Below are 17,732 nucleotides of genomic sequence, written 5' to 3'. Positions count from 1 at the left end.
GCACATATCTGGGGAAGGGTACCAAAAAATGTGTGCAGCATTGAAGGTCCCCAAGAACACAGTGGCCTCAATCATTCTGAAATGGAAGAAGTTTGGTACCACCAAGACTCTTCCTAGAGCTGGCCGCCCGGCCAAACTGGGCAATCAGGGGAGAAGGGCATTGGTCACGGAGGTGACCAAGAACCTGATGGTCACTCTGACAGAGCTCCAGAGTTCCTCTGTGGAGATGGGAGAACTTCCAGAAGGACAACTCTGCAGCACTCCACAAATCAGGCCTTTATGGTAGTTGCCAGACGAGATCCCCTCCTCAGTAAAAAGCACATGACAGCCCGCTTGGAGTTTGCCAAAATGCACCTAAATGACTCTCAGACCATGAGAAACAAGATTCTCTGGTCTGATAAAAGCAACATTGAACTCTTTGGCCTGAATGCCAAGTGTCACGTCTGGAGGAAACCTGTATTCTAATGGACTCTCATACCATGAGAAACAAGATTCTCTGGTCTGATAAAAGCAACATTGAACTCTGGCCTGAATGCCAAACGTCACATCTGGAGGAAACCTGGCACCATCACTACGGTGTATCATGCTGGTGGCAGCATCATACTGTGGAGATGTTTTTAAGCTGCAGGGACTGGGAGACTGGTCAGGATCGAGGGAAAGATGAATGTAGAAAGTACAGAGATCCTTGAAGTAAACCTGCTCCAGAGCACTCAGGTACTCAGACTGGGGTGAAGGTTCACCTTTCAACAGGACAACGACCCTAAGCATACATAGTATATATAGTACTGAGCCAAGATAATGCAGGAGTGGCTTTCAGGACAAGTCTCAATGTCCTTGAGTGGCCCAACCAGAGGCCAGACTTGAACTCGATTGAACATCTCTGGAGACCTGAAAATAGCTGTCCAGCGACGCTCCCCATCCAACCTGACAGAGCTTGGGAGGATCTGCAGAGAAGAATGGGAGAAACCCCCCAAATACAGGTGTGCCAAGCCTGAAGACTCAAGGCTGTAATCGTTACCAAAGGTGCTTCAACAAAGTACTGAGTAAAGGGTCTGAATACTTATCTAAACGTGATATTTCAGTTTTTGCTTTGTCATTATGGGGTATTGTGTGTAGATAGATGGGGGGACAATTTAATCAATTTTAGAATAAGGCTGTAACGTAACAAAATGTGGAAAAAGTCAAGGGGTCTGAACACTTTCCGCATGCACTTTACATTAATTCTAGCTTCGTGTAAGTAATTTGTAAAAATGTCAAATCGAGAAAAGTAACAGCCGAGGGACACCGCACTGTACGTATCTGATGTTGGAGAAGCTTTCACTGAAAAACACTAGGTTCTATTGGCTAAATAACTCTCCATGTGATTGCAGGCGATGTAAAGCTATAGCAAGTGAGTTTCTTCAATAAAGAAATGTATGCTCAAAGGCTGCATTCAAATCTAACAATACAGCTCCAACTATCTTAATATGCATTTCTTTTAACCAATCATCTAAAGTCTGAGTCAGTGCAGTACAAGTTCAGTGCCCTTCTCTATATGAATGCTGAAAGTTAGTTAACTTCGCTGAAAAACAGCCTTGTATTTGGTCAATTTTTTTCAGTTTACTAAGAACAGGCAGCAAACTGAATGGGTGGCTGTTCGAGCCAGCAAAGGGTGATTAACTATTTTTAGGCAGTGGAATGACCAGCTTCCTTCTATGCCTGTGGACACACTCCTTTAGGCTTTGGTGAAAGATAGCAGAGGTGGCAACATCTCTGTTAAGTGTTTTGACATGGATATAACTATTTTAGATTTGCAATCAATATTGACAAGGCTGGTGAAGTTACTAACGCAGGTATCAAGTGAAAAGAGGCCCAGTCATCGGTAAATCAAACTGACAACTTCAGAAATGAACAGGAGAAATAAACACTAAATGGAGACTTAAAAAAAAAATGTCAAAAGATGTTTATTTCATAACTATAAGAAAATTTGGAGCATAATAGAAGTTACAAAACTGCTTTAGTACTTTCTATGCAGCTGAAACAAAAAGTTCAACACAAATGACATATTCTGAGATGGTCCTTCACAGGCTGCAGACTTGATGGTCGACTCAATCCTCCCAGTTTACGGCCAAACAAATTTCCTAATGTGTCTTTTCCCGATTCCTTTTACATGCATTGGAGAAGATTCTAGGTCACTCCCGTCAAACTTCTCGTTTGAGTTTTGAAAATTAAAGACATGGAATTGAGGAAAGACAAATTGACAAAGAAACAATGTAATCACTTTCCAGATGACTTCTTCTACAAGACCCAACAAACCAACTAGTCTCTAGCCTAACGCTTCTGCATCCTCTGTCGTTTGAAAGCCTTGTGTTTGTTCTTCTTCACTACTTTAGCTGCAGGAGCCTCCAGCTCAATGTGGACTGGCCTCTCCTCAGCCGGCGTGGCAAACACGTCATCTGTCACGTCCCTGGTCACCACCTCCTTGTTCTCCGTCCTCTTCAGCTTCTGGAGCTCCTTGACCATCTGTTTCTCCCTCAGTTTGGAGGCGGTGGCCAAGCGGATCACACGCCGGCGCTAAGGGGAGATAGAGACAATGAATTACTCTGGGACAGTGATTAGTTATGGTCTTCCTAGTCTCAATATTAGTGATCAGATGCCCGGTGCTGTGGGGAGGGGAGACAGAACAACAATGAACCAATCTGATCTAGAAAAACGTAACCATAATAATTCAAGACTGCCCCATCACCAACAGTTTGCAGTCTCACTAAGTGATCACAGTCACCAGTACTGTGGGGGAGGGGAGACCGCTTTAGTTCATTGTTGTTCTATACCTACTGAAGATAAAAGTTTGATCGACCAGTGATGTAGGGAGGGGAGTCCACTAGGAATCAAATGAAATATTACCGTGTTCGGAGACTCGAAGTGTGGGTTCTCGAAGAGTGTGGGGCCGCCGAAGCTCCCCTGGAATATTTTGATGAGGTTCAGGACGAAGCGAGGTCCAATTTCTACCATCGATGCATCTTCCTCAATGATCTGTGGGACACAGAAATAAGTCAAAACATCTGTTGCGCTAATAACTTTCACCATTCAAGAACATTACTTCTCAATCAATCAGGGAGTGTTACAACGCGCTGTTCGAAATGACCAGAGAATATTAGACTCCACATACATTCACCACATACGGTATAACGGAAAGGGGAGCAAGTTAGTTAAACTCACCTGATAGTTTCTGAACCATATCCTGTTGTCTGTTATGGTGAACGTGAAGACATGGTCCACAAAGGGCTGGCTCCTGGGGTGGTACTGGGGAGTTGAAAATGTCTACAAAAACAACGCAAAAACTCACTTCTGAACTGATCACAACGTCACAAGAAAAGCAAAACAACTAATAATGGTAATTGCATTGTAATTTTTGGGACCAAATATTTCTGCTGTAATGATAACGAAACTAACCTGGATAAAGAGCTCCTTCAGCAGTGCATAATGAGGCTCCTTGTCAAATTGCTGTTGGGTTGAAAATAAATAGAAACATGAATTAATTAACTTCTTATGGCTGGGTGGCAGTATTGAGTAGCTTGGATGAATAAGGTGCCCAGAGTAAACTGCCTGCTACTCAGGCCCAGAAGCTAAGATATGCATATTATTAGTAGATTTGGATAGAAAACACTCTGAAAGAGTTTCTAAAACTGTTTGAATGATGTCTGTGAGTATAACAGAACTCATATGGCAGGCAAAAACCTGAGAAAAAACCCAACCAGGAAGTGGGAAATCTGAGTTTGTAGTTTTTCCAAGTCTTGGCCTATCCAATATAGTGTCTGTGGGGTCATATTGCACTTCCTAAGGCTTCCACTAGATGTCAACAGTCTTTAGAACCTTGTTTGAGGCTTCTACTGTGAAGTGGGGGAGAATAAGAGCTGATTGAGTGAGAGATCTGCCAAATGGGCATGAGCTTCAGTCATGCGCACGCCCGTGAGAGGTAGCTGAGTTCCATTGCATTTCTAAAGACAAAGGAATTCTCCGGTTGAAATCTTATTGAAGATTTATGATAAAAACATCCTAAAGATTGATTCTATACATCGTTTGACATGTTTCTACGAACGGTAATGGAATTTGAGTTTGTCTGACCTGCACGTCGTGAATTTGGATTTGTGAACTGAAGGCTCGAACAAAAAGGAGGTATTTGGACATAAAGGATGGACTTTATCGAACAAAACAAACATTTATTGTGGAACTGGGATGCCTGGGAGTGCATTCTGATGAAGATCATCAAAGGTAAGTGAATATTTATAATGCTATTTCTGACTTCTGTTGACTCCAACATGGCGGATGGCTTGTTTTTGTGTCTGAGCGCCATACTCAGATTATTGCATGGTGTGCTTTTTCGGTAAAGCTTTTTTGAAATCTGACACAGCGGTTGCATTAAGGAGAAGTTTATCTAAAGTTCCATGCATAACACTTGTATTTTCATGAACATTTATGATGAGTATTTCTGTAAATTGATGTGGCTCTCTGCAAAATCACCGGATGTTTTGGAAGCAAAACATTACTGAACATAACGCGCCAATATAAACTGAGGTTTCTGGATATAAATATGAACTTTATCGAACAAAACATACATGTATTGTGCAACATGAAGTCCTATGAGTGTCATCTGATGAAGATCAAAGTTTAGTGATTCATTTTCTCTCCCTTTCTGCTTTTTGTGACTCCTCTCTTTGGCTGGAAAAATGGCTGTGTTTTTCTGACTAGTTGCTGACCTAACATAATCGTTTGGTGTGCTTTCATAGTAAAGCCTTTTTGAAATTGTCACTGTGGTGAGATTAACAACAAGTTTATCTTTAAAATGGTGTAAAATACTTGTATGTTTGAGGAATTTTAATTATGAGATTTCTGTTTGAATTTGGCACCCTGCACTTTCACTGGCTGTTGTCATATCGATCCCGTTACCGGGATTCCAGCCATAAGAAGTTAAACAGTATCCCCGTACATCTTGATGGTGAGGCCCATATGAATTAGTTTCAAGAGTATTCTGTAACACTATGGGGTGGTGTCCCAGACTCCGATTAGGATATTCTCAAAGTATTTTGCATTTTAATCTAGGACTAGGCATAAAATCTGTGTCCGGGAATCATGTTGCCGTTGACCGAAACTGCAATACTCACAGGATCAAACGACAGCAGTGGTCTGGATCCCTTCAGACAGTTCCCCGTCATTTTGAGTTCGGCGAGTGTGTGGACTATCGGAAGAGTAAAAGAGTAAAAAATGATGAAGCTGTAGCCCATGGTCATTATTCTATTCCATCATAGTCATTCAGCAGATGCTCTTATCCAGAGCAATTAGGGTTTAAGTGCCTCAACTCAGGGATTATGCTCTTAACCACTATGCTACCTACCGCTATTTGATACCAACAGCTGTTTAACCACTGTTACTTGATTGTGACAAATGCAAAATGTAGTCAATTCATGTCCACTAACATCAAGGCGGTGACCCGATCCTGTAGGTTCATGCTCTACAACATTCGCAGAGTACGACCCTGCCTCACACAGGAAGCGGCGCAGGTCCTAGTCATCTCCCGTCTGGATTACTGCAACTCGCTGTTGGCTGGGCTCCCTGCCTGTGCCATTAAACCCCTACAACTCATCCAGAACGCCGCAGCCCGTCTGGTGTTCAACCTTCCTAAGTTCTCTCACGTCACCCCGCTCCTCCGCTCTCTCCACTGGCTTCCAGTTGAAGCTTGCATCCGCTACAAGTCCATAGTGCTTGCCTACGGAGCTGTGAGGGGAACGGCACCTCCGTACCTTCAGGCTCTGATCAGGCCCTACACCCAAACAAGGGCACTGCGTTCATCCACCTCTGGCCTGCTCGCCTCCCTACCTCTGAGGAAGCACAGTTCCCGCTCAGCCCAGTCAAAACTGTTCGCTGCTCTGGCACCCCAATGGTGGAACAAGCTCCCTCACGACGCCAGGACAGCGGAGTCAATCACCACCTTCCGGAGACACCTGAAACCCCACCTCTTTAAGGAATACCTGGGATAGGATAAAGTAATCCTTCTAACCCCCCCCCCCCCCCCAAAAGATTTAGATGCACTATTGTAAAGTGGTTGTTCCACTGGATATCATAAGGTGAATGCACCAATCTGTAAGTCGCTCTGGATAAGAGCGTCTGCTAAATGACTTAAATGGTAAATGTAAATGTCATTTCACAGAAACTCGGGCGATGACACTCACCATTCTGAACCAAGAACTTTGCAGATGGTCCGTGGGGAACATTTGCAACCCTATACAAAAAGTGACAAATCATTTAAAGGTGACGTTTCCATAGACATGTCAAGTGACAGGAAGCCATGTCAGGGGACAGGAATATAATGCTTTTGTGTGTTTTGTTGAGAGGATTTGTTGTTAACTTTGACACTCACCACATATAGAGATCCTGCTTCTTCTTTGCTTCAAAGAATAAGCATTTGTTGCAGTTCTTGATTTCACACACCTCGTTTATGACGAAGAGTTTGTCCTTTCTGTCCATTTTTGTGTCTGTAAGAGTAAGGTCAAGTCTCCTGGGTTATAGCCAACTACATATATTGATCAATATCACCAAACCACTGAAATAAGAAAATACAAACATGTAAAACGGAACAAACTGAAGCAGTATTTGGGCAGGGGAGATTAATATATGAAGTATTATTTAGGCCAGTTAGCTTCATTTCCCCCATTAGACAGCTTTGCAAGCATCATGTCAAAATATGTTCGTTTCTCACCAAATATGGAGTTTAGCAGAGCAACTGTCGTCATTTACTAACGTCACACCCCGGTATGCAAAATCCCAAATAGGTCTTAATAAAAAAAAAAATGTTTAAAGTACAAGCAAACCGAAAACATTTGTCTGGAAAGAATCTAGCGTTTTTGACCAAGTACGTATGAACCAAATCCACCTCGCTGGCACCTCACTCATTACTGTCACGCACAGGTTGGCTTAGCCTTTGATCATGACCTCAGTTCCATTGCACATAAGTCATTGAACAAAAGAGTCTTGTTAAGAGCCCTGACGTTCAGCCCAAACATTACATTAAAACTAAAACACACCTTTATAGGGTTAGTGTTCCCACACATCCATATGGCCATGTTACAGAACATGTTTACGTGAGACAGAGGGACCACCTGTGTTAATTTAGCATGCTAGCTATCTATCTACAGCATGCTAGCTATCTATCTACAGCATGCTAGCTATCTATCTACAGCATGCTAGCTATCTATCTACAGCATGCTAGCTATCTATCTACAGCATGCTAGCTATCTAGCATGCTCTGAACAACTGTAATTAACGGAAGACGACCACCAAAAATAGTTGGCTGCAACTGTGATCAAACCGGTTAAAACAGTGTACAGTAAGTGTATATTTGGCATTTGTGAAATTATTTTGATGTTATTTGAAAGTAAAGGGCTTTGTGTTTCTACAACCGTAACGCAATTTGGAATCGATTCACGTTTAGATAGCGTATTTGGCTGCCAGAGCAAGTCTACCTCTGAAGATATTATATAAAGAAGGTTCTTAGACCACAAGGTGTAAAGGTAGGCTCCTTAAGAGTACATCAGGCAACGGTCAGCTGATCTAGCAATACAGTGTCCCGAAAGATCATGGATTTTATAATCTACAACAGTGTATGAACGTCATACCAAACACATTGTTTCAGACGTACTACACACAAGGCAATACTATTTCATGTAAGTAGATTAAGTAGACAATATAGTCTACGTTTTCGCAGTGATCTTCCCGAAGAGGGTCAAAAACACAAATTATTTCCAAACAATAACTGTTTTCGGATACATGCAAATGTTTTATTTTGATATTTTTTTGTGAAGTATACTGAACAAAAATATAAACTCAATATGTTAAGTGTTGGTCCCATGTTTCATGAGCTGAAATAAAAGATCCCAGAAATATTCCATATGCACAAAAAACTAATTTCTCTCAAAGGTTGAACACAAACTTTTTACATCCCTGTTAGTAAGCATTTCTGCCAAAAATAATGAATCCATCTGACAGGTGTGGCATATCAAGAAGCTGATTAAACAGCGTGATCATTACACAGGTGCACCTTGTGCGGGGGACAATAAAAGGCCAATAAAATGTGCAGTTTTGTCACACAACGCCACAGATGTCTCAAGTTGAGGAAGTATGTAATTGGCATGCTGACTGCAGGAATGCCCCCCCAGAGGTGTTGCCAGATAATTGAATGTTCATTTCTGTACCATAAGCAGCCTCCATTGTTGTTTTAGAGAATTTGGCAGTACCAGCCTCAACCTCAGACCGCGTGTAACCACACTAGCCCTGGACCTCCACTTCCGACTTCTTCACCTGTGGGATCGTCTCAGACCAGCCATCTGGACAGCTGATGAAACTGAGGATTATTTCTGTCTGTAATAAAGGTATTTTGTTGGGGGGAAAAACTCATTCTGATTGGCTGAGCATGGCTCCCCAGTGTGTGGTCTTTGCACCTAAGTAGATGGGCCTATGCCCTCCCAGGCCCACCAATGGTTGCGCCCCTTCCCAGTCATGTGAAATCCATAGATTAAGGCCTAATGAATTTATTTCAATTGACTGATTTCCTTATATTAACTGTAACTCTGTAAAATAATTGGAATTGTTGCGTTTATATTTTTGTTCAGTATACATACCATGTGTGACCGGAGTCCATTTTGTTTGTTGCTCAGCGAAACGCCATATTTGATGAGTAATGAACGTATTTTGACATTATAATGCTTGCTGAGATGTCTACTGGGAAAAATGTATTACATACTGGTACTGCAACAGACCTGCTTTCGTGTGTGGCATCATTGTCCTGAGGTCCTGCATCAGATGTCGTGTTCTGAAGTTGATGCCCCTTGAAGAGAATACAAGAACTCGCTCTTTGTTTTTCCACTTACCCTGGAAATCAAAATCCAATTCATCAACACATTGTTTCATAGACGATCTCTACAGTCATGTAACATTACAGTCCATGTTGTTATGTCGTTTTTATACAAGACAAATATGTAACGTTTGCTAGCTAACTTTACAAGTCAACGAAGTGGCTAGCAATTTCATGTTTGACACACACTTACCATTGACACGGGTGCTGGGACGCTGATTTCCTTGTTCTGTTCCGTCTCTGTAGTTTTGGGTTCATTTCCATTTTCTACCAATTTAACTTTCTTTGATTTTCCACCTGGACCCTTTCCTCCACGTTTTCTCTTGAGCGCCGACATTTTGATTTCTGACACGCAGGCTCAGAACCGTAGAACAGAGCGAGGAACCACCCGGGCGAGCAGGACATTTACAACAGACGCCACCTGGCGACGCGGAGTTGTACTGCGAGAACAGACAACATGCTGCTCGTCGAAAGTGGTAGCGCCAGTTTTACAGTGGTTGAATGTGGTAGCTACCACTGTAAAACTGGCTCAGTTGGTAGAGCATGGTGTTTGCAATGCCAGCATGGTGTGTGCAACGCCAGGGTTGTGGGTTCTATTCCCACGGGGGGCCAGTACAAAAAAAAAAAAAAAATTATGAAATGTATGTATTCAATACTGTAAGTCGCTCTGGATAAGAGCGTCTGCTAAATGACTAAAATGTAAGTGGTAGCGCCAGTTTTACATTTATTGTCAATACTAATATGTTGAAATATTTATCAAAAGTGAAGGAATAGTTTCATCATATAAATATTGTTTAAAGTTCCTTGGAAACTTCTAAACAATGGGAGAGCAGCATTGATTCACTGAAAACAAACCAAAAAACAAATTGAGAAAAACTATTAGCAATTCATTATTTTAATTTTAAAATGAACATGTACCAGAGCCAACACTATTTACAAATAACACAGTCACGGAATACAATCCAAATAACGCAGTCAAGGAATACAATCCAAATTACAGGGCCAAGTGAAAAATAGAAAGTATTGCTTTAGAATAACATCTAAAACATTTGAGCCTCATATTCTTGTCCAAAAATATTCCTATTCTCCCTACTCCTCTTCCACTTCCTCATCTGGACAGCAGTAGTATTCCACGAAGCAGATCTGTCCATCATCATTCCTAACCAGGTACTGTAAAGACAGGAACCCTCGGTCATCTGTCCTCACCGAGACCTTACAGGATAGAGCCAAGGCCTTGGTGGACGGCTTCAGTAGAGACATCTTGTACCTGACAAAGAGGACATCAGCAAAGTGACAATCCAGTTAGCATGTACTTCAAAACCATAATTATCCCAGTGAAAGCCACACCTTCAAAGAGTGGCCAACCAGCAAAAACATAAATAACTGAGTAAATTAATTCCATGTTCATGTGCACATTTCTTGGAAATGCATGAATCTGTAGTGCCACAATTCCCGAATATCCAAATACATGATGATAATACAGTATTTAGAAGATTAATGTACCTGTTAGTCTGAGTCTTTGTGCACTGAAACAGCTCCATCATGTCAGAATCCTTTGGGTAATCATAATGGGCATTCCCAGAATTCCCAAAGGTAGACAACCTAAACATGAAAACAGATAAAGAGAAGAAAGGTTAACAATGGCAAGATGATACTCTGCAACCATCATCCTGTAGCTGTAATGACCTCTGTACAACAACCAGCGAACTTGTCAAGAGTATCCAGCCTTTTGTTGGAATGGCCAAAAGGTCTTGGACAGACTGCTGCAGACAGAGACTACAGTTAAGAGTCCTTAATTCGCTACAATACAATGCCATTTTGAGATTTCCTAATAAAAAATAAAAATCAAAAAAAACAATTTGTTTAGTAGAAAACAAAACAAGTATTGCACCTAAAGTAGGGCTGACTGGGAGACATGGTGATCTGCAGGACCTCACTGGTCATGTCCAGCTCAGAGAAGGCCTCCTTCAGACTCTCTGACTGCAGGATGACTTTATTAGTCACATTGGTGCTGCAGAACTCAAAGTCTATGGGCTCCTCTGGCTCCTGGGTGTTGATCTTACACACCGTCACCACACCACCCTCCTCTAAGAACAGGGTCAGGGGGTAGCCGTAACCGTTGTAGCACATCCGCAAGGCAGTGGCCACTCCTTCAACAAAAAGTAGACACAAGACGTTAGTTACTCCCAGTAGCTTTAATCGTGTTTTTAGTTTCACATTTTAGAATGAAAGGTGAGGCTGTGACTCTCCTAGAATAAAAAGCGGATGATTTTATTAAGGTTAAAATAATGTAGTTTTGACCTGCAAAGTCTTCACCAGATTGTTTTGTAAATCACCCAGGAGAAATCTGAAAGCATATCAAGAAGACAGCCTTCTTCATTACCTGGTACTGTGCTTCCCCCAAAGATGGTGAGACAGTCCAGAAGAACAGTCAGGTTGACCTGAAACCCCACTGAGTCCTCTCTGATGGTAAACTCCTGGAAGATCTCAGCCTGGAAAAGAATGACAACATTAACAAGACATGACAACACAGCCCATCTAAAGGTTAATGACTCAGAATTTGTGTATGTTGATATTCCTGCACTAACCTGAATGAAGGCATTGGCTTGCAGACATTTAGAGTCCTCCACAGTGACTTTCAACCCGTTTGGTGTGGCATTGAAAATTGCATGATCTTTGAAGGTGATGGCTTTTAAGATGTTGGACAGATTCCGGACATTGTCCAGACTAGCTACAAGGACGTAGTTGTCACCTCCAGTCTGAGACTGAGTAGACAAGGGCATTTTCTATCTGAAATAAACAAAATCAACAACAATCAAAGGAGAAAAGCAAACTACAGTAGCTAGCTAGATGATTGAAATCGAGATTAGCTAAAGTTAACATAGCTAGCTAGCCATTCTAGCTGTCAGTCCACTTCTGCCGGCTAAAGTTACGATAAATCTGATCTGCCAGCGTTAACTTTATATAACCAGTAACGCTGTGTCACACTCACACAATTGTCACTCGTTTTAGAAGATTAATATTGATATATCAAAGTCTGTTGACGTTTTAAAGAATCGCGCCATCAGAGATTTCTTAACAATACTTTACTTCCGGGTGTTCTTCTTCGGTGGTACATGACCTGTCTCAAAGCCAATTGCAATATAATTTAACGATTTCGCCCCTTCTGTTTGGAGGTGTTTTAAACAACTTAGTTTTCCAGACAGTACCTTGTCCATTATTGAGGTGTGTATGTGTAATATTCATATGTGAATACATACTGAATTATAATTGGATGCATTTTACCGCCGTATCCTACTGTTCAGTGATTGGTTAAGACCACCCAGACGGTTAGGGCATAGTCAGTTGATCGTGGTTGGAGATAGGCGAACATGCAGTTGTAGCTAGTTAATAAAGAGTTATGTTAAGAAACATCCTGTAGTTCTGCGTTTTATTATTTGTACAAAGCGTACAAAACAAGACATGGTGTCAGAGTAAATGGTCTTAAAAGATGGATTTTTCTGGAGTTCCTTCACCTCGAATGGACTGGGAGTCTACAAACTTACCCGATGCATGGCGTAAGTACAAACAGCATGTGGAGCTAATGTTCACGGGTCCTCTGAAGGAAAGAGGAGAAGAGGAAAAATGTAGCTACCTGCTCCTCTGGATCGGTGAAAAAGGGAGAGATATTTACAACACATGGACACTTACCGAAGCTGAATCAAAGGTACTGAAAACATACTACGATCGTTTTGAAGCATATGTTGTGCCGAAGACTAATACAATTTTCGCTAGGTACAAATTCCATGAGAAAGTACAGGGAGCTAGCGAGTCTTTTGAACCGTTTGTGACTGGGCTGCGTCTGCTTGTGAAAGACTGTGATTATGCAAACAAGGATGAGATGGTCAGGGACCGTATTGTATTTGGAATACACTCACCGCGAGTGAGAGAGAAACTTTTGAATGTTGGGTCTGAGCTAACGCTGGACAAAGCTATCGACATAGCCAGATCTCACGAGCTAGCACAGGCTCAGATGAAAACCATTTCGCGCCGCAGCACGAGCGCATCACGTGAACAAGCAGTGCACGCAGTCAGGCAGACATCAAAGCACACCTCCGGTGCCCAGAGAGCGCGTTTCAGAACGGAGAGAGACATAACTCCAAAACAGAGCGACACAGACTCAAAACGCCCCAAAACATGTGGATATTGTGGATACAAAGTGCATGGCGAACAAGGAAATTGCCCAGCTAAAGGCAAACAGTGTACTAAATGTGGTAAATGGAATCACTTTGCAAAAGTGTGCAGAGCTTACCGTGGAAAAACAGTACACACAGTGAGTGAAGATGAAATGTCAATCAAAGAGTCAAATGATGATGAACTGTTTATTGATTCAGTGACAGGAAAAAGTCACATATCAGAGACAGAGCAAGCCTTTGCTGACATTGAGATAGGAACACAAGGCACAAAGCTAAAGTTCAAACTAGACACTGGTGCACAAGTAAACATTATTCCTCTGAATAAGTACCGCAGCTTGACATCTGAGTGTGAGCTACAGCCCACCATGCGCAGACTGACTGGTTATGGTGGTGAACAGCTCCCAGTAAAAGGCACATGCACTTTCAAATGCAAATACAAGGAAAGTGACATGATGTTGGACTTTTACGTTGTTGACACTAGAGCACCTGCAGTGCTAGGTCTTAAAGCATGTTTAGACATGGACCTCATCAAGCTAGTTTTATCAGTAACAGCACCAGTAGAGACAGGAAATGTACTGGAGGAGTTTGCTGATGTCTTTACAGGAATAGGATTATTCCCAGGAGAATGTACCATTCACCTTGACCCAGACGCAACCCCTGTGGTCTACCCCCCGAGAAAGATTCCCCTTGCACTCCGTGCCCGTCTGAAGAAAGAGTTGGAGAGCATGGAACAATCTGACATAGTCACCAAGGTTACAGAACCAACCGACTGGGTAAACGCGTTAGTGGTGGTGGAGAAACCACGCACAGGCAAGCTCCGAGTATGCCTCGACCCAAGAGACTTGAACAAGGCTATCAAACGGCCCCATTACCCTTTACCGACGCTAGATGGCATCACACACAAGCTAGCGGGAGCACACTACTTCAGCGTCATGGACGCTAGATCAGGCTACTGGGCTATCAAGCTCACAGAAGAGTCATCTAAGCTTACAACATTCAACACACCGTTTGGACGCTACAGGTTCCGTCGCCTGCCTTTTGGGATTATCTCAGCCCAAGACGAGTTTCAGCGAAAGATCGACGAAGTGTACGAAGGCCTCGACGGAGTTGTGGCAATTGTGGATGACATCCTTGTCTATGGTCGAACCAAAGAGGAGCACGACCGAAACCTCCGCGCGATGCTGCAAAGATCCCGCGAGAGAGGAGTCCGGCTCAACCCAGAGAAGAGCACAGTCGGCGCTACAGAGGTCAGCTACTTCGGACATCTTCTCACAGCGAATGGAATCAAGCCAGATCCACAGAAGATCTCAGCCATAAAAGAAATGGAGCCACCAAAAAACCGTGCAGAGCTGGAAACAGTGCTTGGCATGGTCAACTACTTATCCAAGTTCGCACCCAGCCTCTCCAATGCTAATGCACCCCTGCGTCAACTGCTAAAGCAGTCCAGTGAGTTTCTTTGGGACAAGCAACACGACATTGCTTTCCAGAATGTGAAAGACTTGATCACGAGAGAACCAGGACCAATCCTTGCCTACTACGACCCCAACAAAGAGCTCAGACTCCAAGTGGACGCGTCGAAGTATGGACTAGGTGCAGTGCTACTGCAAGAAGGAAAGCCCATCGGCTACGCTTCCAAATCTCTCACAGACTGTGAAATCAACTACGCTCAAATTGAAAAGGAGCTCTATGCCATTCTATTCGGATGTAAACGTTTCCATCAGTACGTATATGGACGACAAGTCATTGTGGAATCCGACCACAAGCCCCTTGAGTCAATCATGAGGAAACCACTAGCTGCAGCCCCGCCAAGGCTACAGAGAATGATCCTTCAACTACAAAAATACGACTTCACAATCACTCACCGTCCAGGCAAAGACATTCCTGTCGCAGACACACTCTCCAGGAAGTTTCTTACCTACAAGGACAGCAGCCTCAGTGAAGGCATGGACATGCAAGTACACACTGTGTACAGCAACTTACCAGTTAGTGACACAAAACTGAAGGAGATCCAAGCAGAAACAGGAAAGGACTCTCAACTCACACAGCTGAGGGAAGTCATACAGGATGGATGGCCTGAGGAGAGGAGAAAATGCCCTCAGAGCGTCTCAGAATTCTGGAACCATCGTGATGAACTATCACAGATCAACGGAATCATTTTCAAAGGAGAGAAAATCATTATTCCTACCAGTCTCAGAGAAGAGATTTTGACAAAGATCCATGCTGGACACATGGGCATGGAAAAGTGCAAACAGAGAGCACGGGACATTATGTTTTGGCCTGGAATGTGCAAACAAATAGAGGACATTGTTGGTAGATGCACCATCTGTCTTGAAAGACGCCCCTCAAACACCAAAGAGCCAATGTTACCTCACTGTATCCCAGACCGACCCTGGCAGGTCGTGGCAACCGATCTGTTCATCTGGAACAACGAGGACTACATCGTAACAGTGGACTACTACAGCAGATACTTCGAACTCGACAAGCTTCACAGTACCACATCTGCAGCTGTGATACACAAGCTAAAAGCAGCCTTTGCCAGGCATGGCATTGTAGAGACTTTAATATCTGACAATGGGCCCTGTTACAAATCAAATGAGTTTGAATCCTTCACAAAAGCATGGGAGTTCACACATGTCACCACAAGCCCACATTACCCTCAAAGTAATGGCCTTGCTGAAAAATCTGTGCAGATTGCTAAATCACTCATGGACAAAGCAAAAGCAGACAAGAGAGACCCCTACCTCAGTCTCCTTGAATACCGCAACACTCCAGTTGACAACTTCAAATCACCAGCCCAGCTGTTGATGAGCCGCAGACTTCGCTCAACCCTTCCCAGCACCAACCAGCAGCTGCAACCTGAGGTCGTCAGCTACAATGAAATGCATGGAAAACGTGCACAGAGACAACAACAACAAAAGCGATACTACGACAGGTCAGCTAGACCACTGCCACCACTGATCGACGGAGAGTCAGTTAGAATCCAAGAGCATGGCCTCTGGAAACCAGCAGTCGTCATCCAGCCAGCTGACACTGAACGTTCATATTACGTCCGCACAGCAGAAGGAGCAGTGTACCGCCGCAATCGTCGTCACTTACTGAACACAAAAGAACAACACACTGATGAGATGAACTGTTCCCCTGAAAGAGAACGTGATGGACTAAACACACACACAGCACAACATACACCATACTTACCTGCAACACCACAAGAGCTGTTGACTGACACAGAAGCATGCTCAACATCATATCGCACAAGGTCAGGAAGAGAGGTCAAGCCCAGAGCTGTCCTCGACCTGTGAAATGTCAAAGGGTGTAGGCGGATCGCTGCCCTAAAAGAGTTCCAGACTGTAAACTTGTTATTGAAAGTTCACTTGAAATGCTTTAGTATTGTATTTGTTTGAAATGTTAAGATGTCATTTCTACAGTGAAAGCTGAGTTGCTGAGAATCCCTTGTTCTAAAAGTAACAGTATGTTGGATCATTGTTTCAGAGTCTATGTTGATTCAGTTGGTGTATTATGCAATATAAATGGTTACTTACCTTGAGTTCAAACTACAGAGCATGTATTCAAAAGAAAAGCTTAGAATATGTAAACATTTGTATTTTGTTTTAAAAGAAGGGGGATGTAATATTCATATGTGAATACATACTGAATTATAATTGGATGCATTTTACCGCCGTATCCTACTGTTCAGTGATTGGTTAAGACCACCCAGACGGTTAGGGCATAGTCAGTTGATCGTGGTTGGAGATAGGCGAACATGCAGTTGTAGCTAGTTAATAAAGAGTTATGTTAAGAAACATCCTGTAGTTCTGCGTTTTATTATTTGTACAAAGCGTACAAAACAAGACAGTATGCATACACAAAAAGGAACACACCGCAACCGGGAGACCCAGCGGGTTTGGCCGGCTGGGATGTCCATGTCCCATCGCGCTCTAGCGACTCCTTGTGGCGGGCAGGGAAGCTGACCTTAGATGGCTGTACAGCGGTGCGCCTGGCTTCCGGGTTATTTAAAAAAAAATACAACTTTATTTAACTAGGCAAGTCAGTTAAGAACAAATTCTTATTTACAACGACCTCTTAGCAATGACGGTTAAGCAATTAGTGTGTCAAGCGATGGGACAAGACTTGTAACTACCAATTGGATATAAGAAATTGGCGAGAAAAAGGGGTGAAAAGTACAAAAATAATGATAATACTTTAAAGTACTACTTAAGTAGTTTTCTTGGGTACCTATACTTTACTATTTATTTTTGACAGCTTTTACTTTTACTCCACCACAGTCCTAAATAAAATAATGTACTTTTTACTCCATACATTTTCTCTGACACCCAAAATTACAAGTTTAGCAGGCCAGGAAAATGGTCAAATTCACGCACTTTAAGAGAATATCCCTGGTCATGCCTACTGCCTCTAATCTGACGGACTCACTAAACACAAATGCTTCGTTTTATATATTGTGTAAATGTCGGAGTGCCCCTGGCTACCCGTAATTCAAAAATTAACAAATACAATCGTTCGGTCTGGTTTTCTTAATATAAGGAATGTGAAATGATTTATACTTTTTCTTTTGATACTTAAGTATATTTACAACCAAATACTTTTACTGAAGTAGTATTTTACTGGGTGACTTTCACTTGAGTAATTTTCTATTAAGGTATCTTTACTGTTTA

At 42.6% G+C, this 17,732-nt stretch overlaps 2 protein-coding genes across 5 annotated transcripts; both read right to left on the bottom strand.

Annotated features, from left to right (window-relative positions):
- Positions 1–1,924: 1,924 nt before the first annotated feature.
- bxdc2 (brix domain containing 2) lies at positions 1,925–9,281 on the bottom strand. Its single transcript, XM_029692359.1, has 9 exons — positions 9,078–9,281; positions 8,790–8,901; positions 6,395–6,509; positions 6,207–6,256; positions 5,142–5,215; positions 3,433–3,483; positions 3,199–3,300; positions 2,884–3,012; positions 1,925–2,553 (listed from the first exon to the last, which is right to left on the bottom strand). Exons 1-9 carry the CDS (start codon positions 9,219–9,221, stop codon positions 2,311–2,313), a joined length of 1,020 nt encoding a protein of 339 aa, XP_029548219.1. The 5' UTR covers positions 9,222–9,281; the 3' UTR covers positions 1,925–2,310.
- A 480-nt stretch (positions 9,282–9,761) lies between these two features.
- Positions 9,762–16,968, bottom strand: rad1 (RAD1 homolog (S. pombe)). Of its 4 annotated transcripts, XM_029692356.1 has the most exons (7): positions 16,916–16,968; positions 12,094–12,117; positions 11,473–11,674; positions 11,268–11,376; positions 10,776–11,034; positions 10,388–10,486; positions 9,762–10,151 (listed from the first exon to the last, which is right to left on the bottom strand). In XM_029692356.1, exons 3-7 carry the CDS (start codon positions 11,665–11,667, stop codon positions 9,974–9,976), a joined length of 840 nt encoding a protein of 279 aa, XP_029548216.1. In that variant the 5' UTR covers positions 11,668–11,674; positions 12,094–12,117; positions 16,916–16,968; the 3' UTR covers positions 9,762–9,973. The 4 variants fall into 4 exon arrangements, with proteins under 4 accessions (XP_029548216.1, XP_029548217.1, XP_029548214.1 ...); XM_029692357.1 differs by lacking the exon at positions 12,094–12,117 and having other exon boundaries at positions 16,938–16,954; XM_029692354.1 differs by lacking the exons at positions 12,094–12,117; positions 16,916–16,968 and adding an exon at positions 11,877–12,012.
- Positions 16,969–17,732: the final 764 nt, after the last annotated feature.

Source organism: Salmo trutta, chromosome 15, assembly GCF_901001165.1.
Source record: "Salmo trutta chromosome 15, fSalTru1.1, whole genome shotgun sequence".
Lineage (NCBI taxonomy): Eukaryota > Metazoa > Chordata > Actinopteri > Salmoniformes > Salmonidae > Salmo > Salmo trutta.
This window is presented reverse-complemented; position numbering and strand designations above follow the sequence as displayed.

Coding starts and splice junctions, on each gene's coding strand:
- bxdc2 (XM_029692359.1), bottom strand. CDS start 9,221: ATGTCGGCGCTCAAGAGAAAACGTGGAGGAAAGGGTCCAGGTGGAAAA. Junction 6,510..8,789: donor GATGCCACACACGAAAGCAG/GTCTGTTGCAGT, acceptor TTACTCTTACAG/ACACAAAAATGGACAGAAAG. Junction 3,484..5,141: donor CACTGCTGTCGTTTGATCCT/GTGAGTATTGCA, acceptor TCAACCCAACAG/CAATTTGACAAGGAGCCTCA.
- rad1 (XM_029692356.1), bottom strand. CDS start 11,667: ATGCCCTTGTCTACTCAGTCTCAGACTGGAGGTGACAACTACGTCCTT. Junction 10,487..10,775: donor CCCAGTCAGCCCTACTTTAG/GTGCAATACTTG, acceptor TTTCATGTTTAG/GTTGTCTACCTTTGGGAATT. Junction 10,152..10,387: donor ACAAAGACTCAGACTAACAG/GTACATTAATCT, acceptor CCTCTTTGTCAG/GTACAAGATGTCTCTACTGA.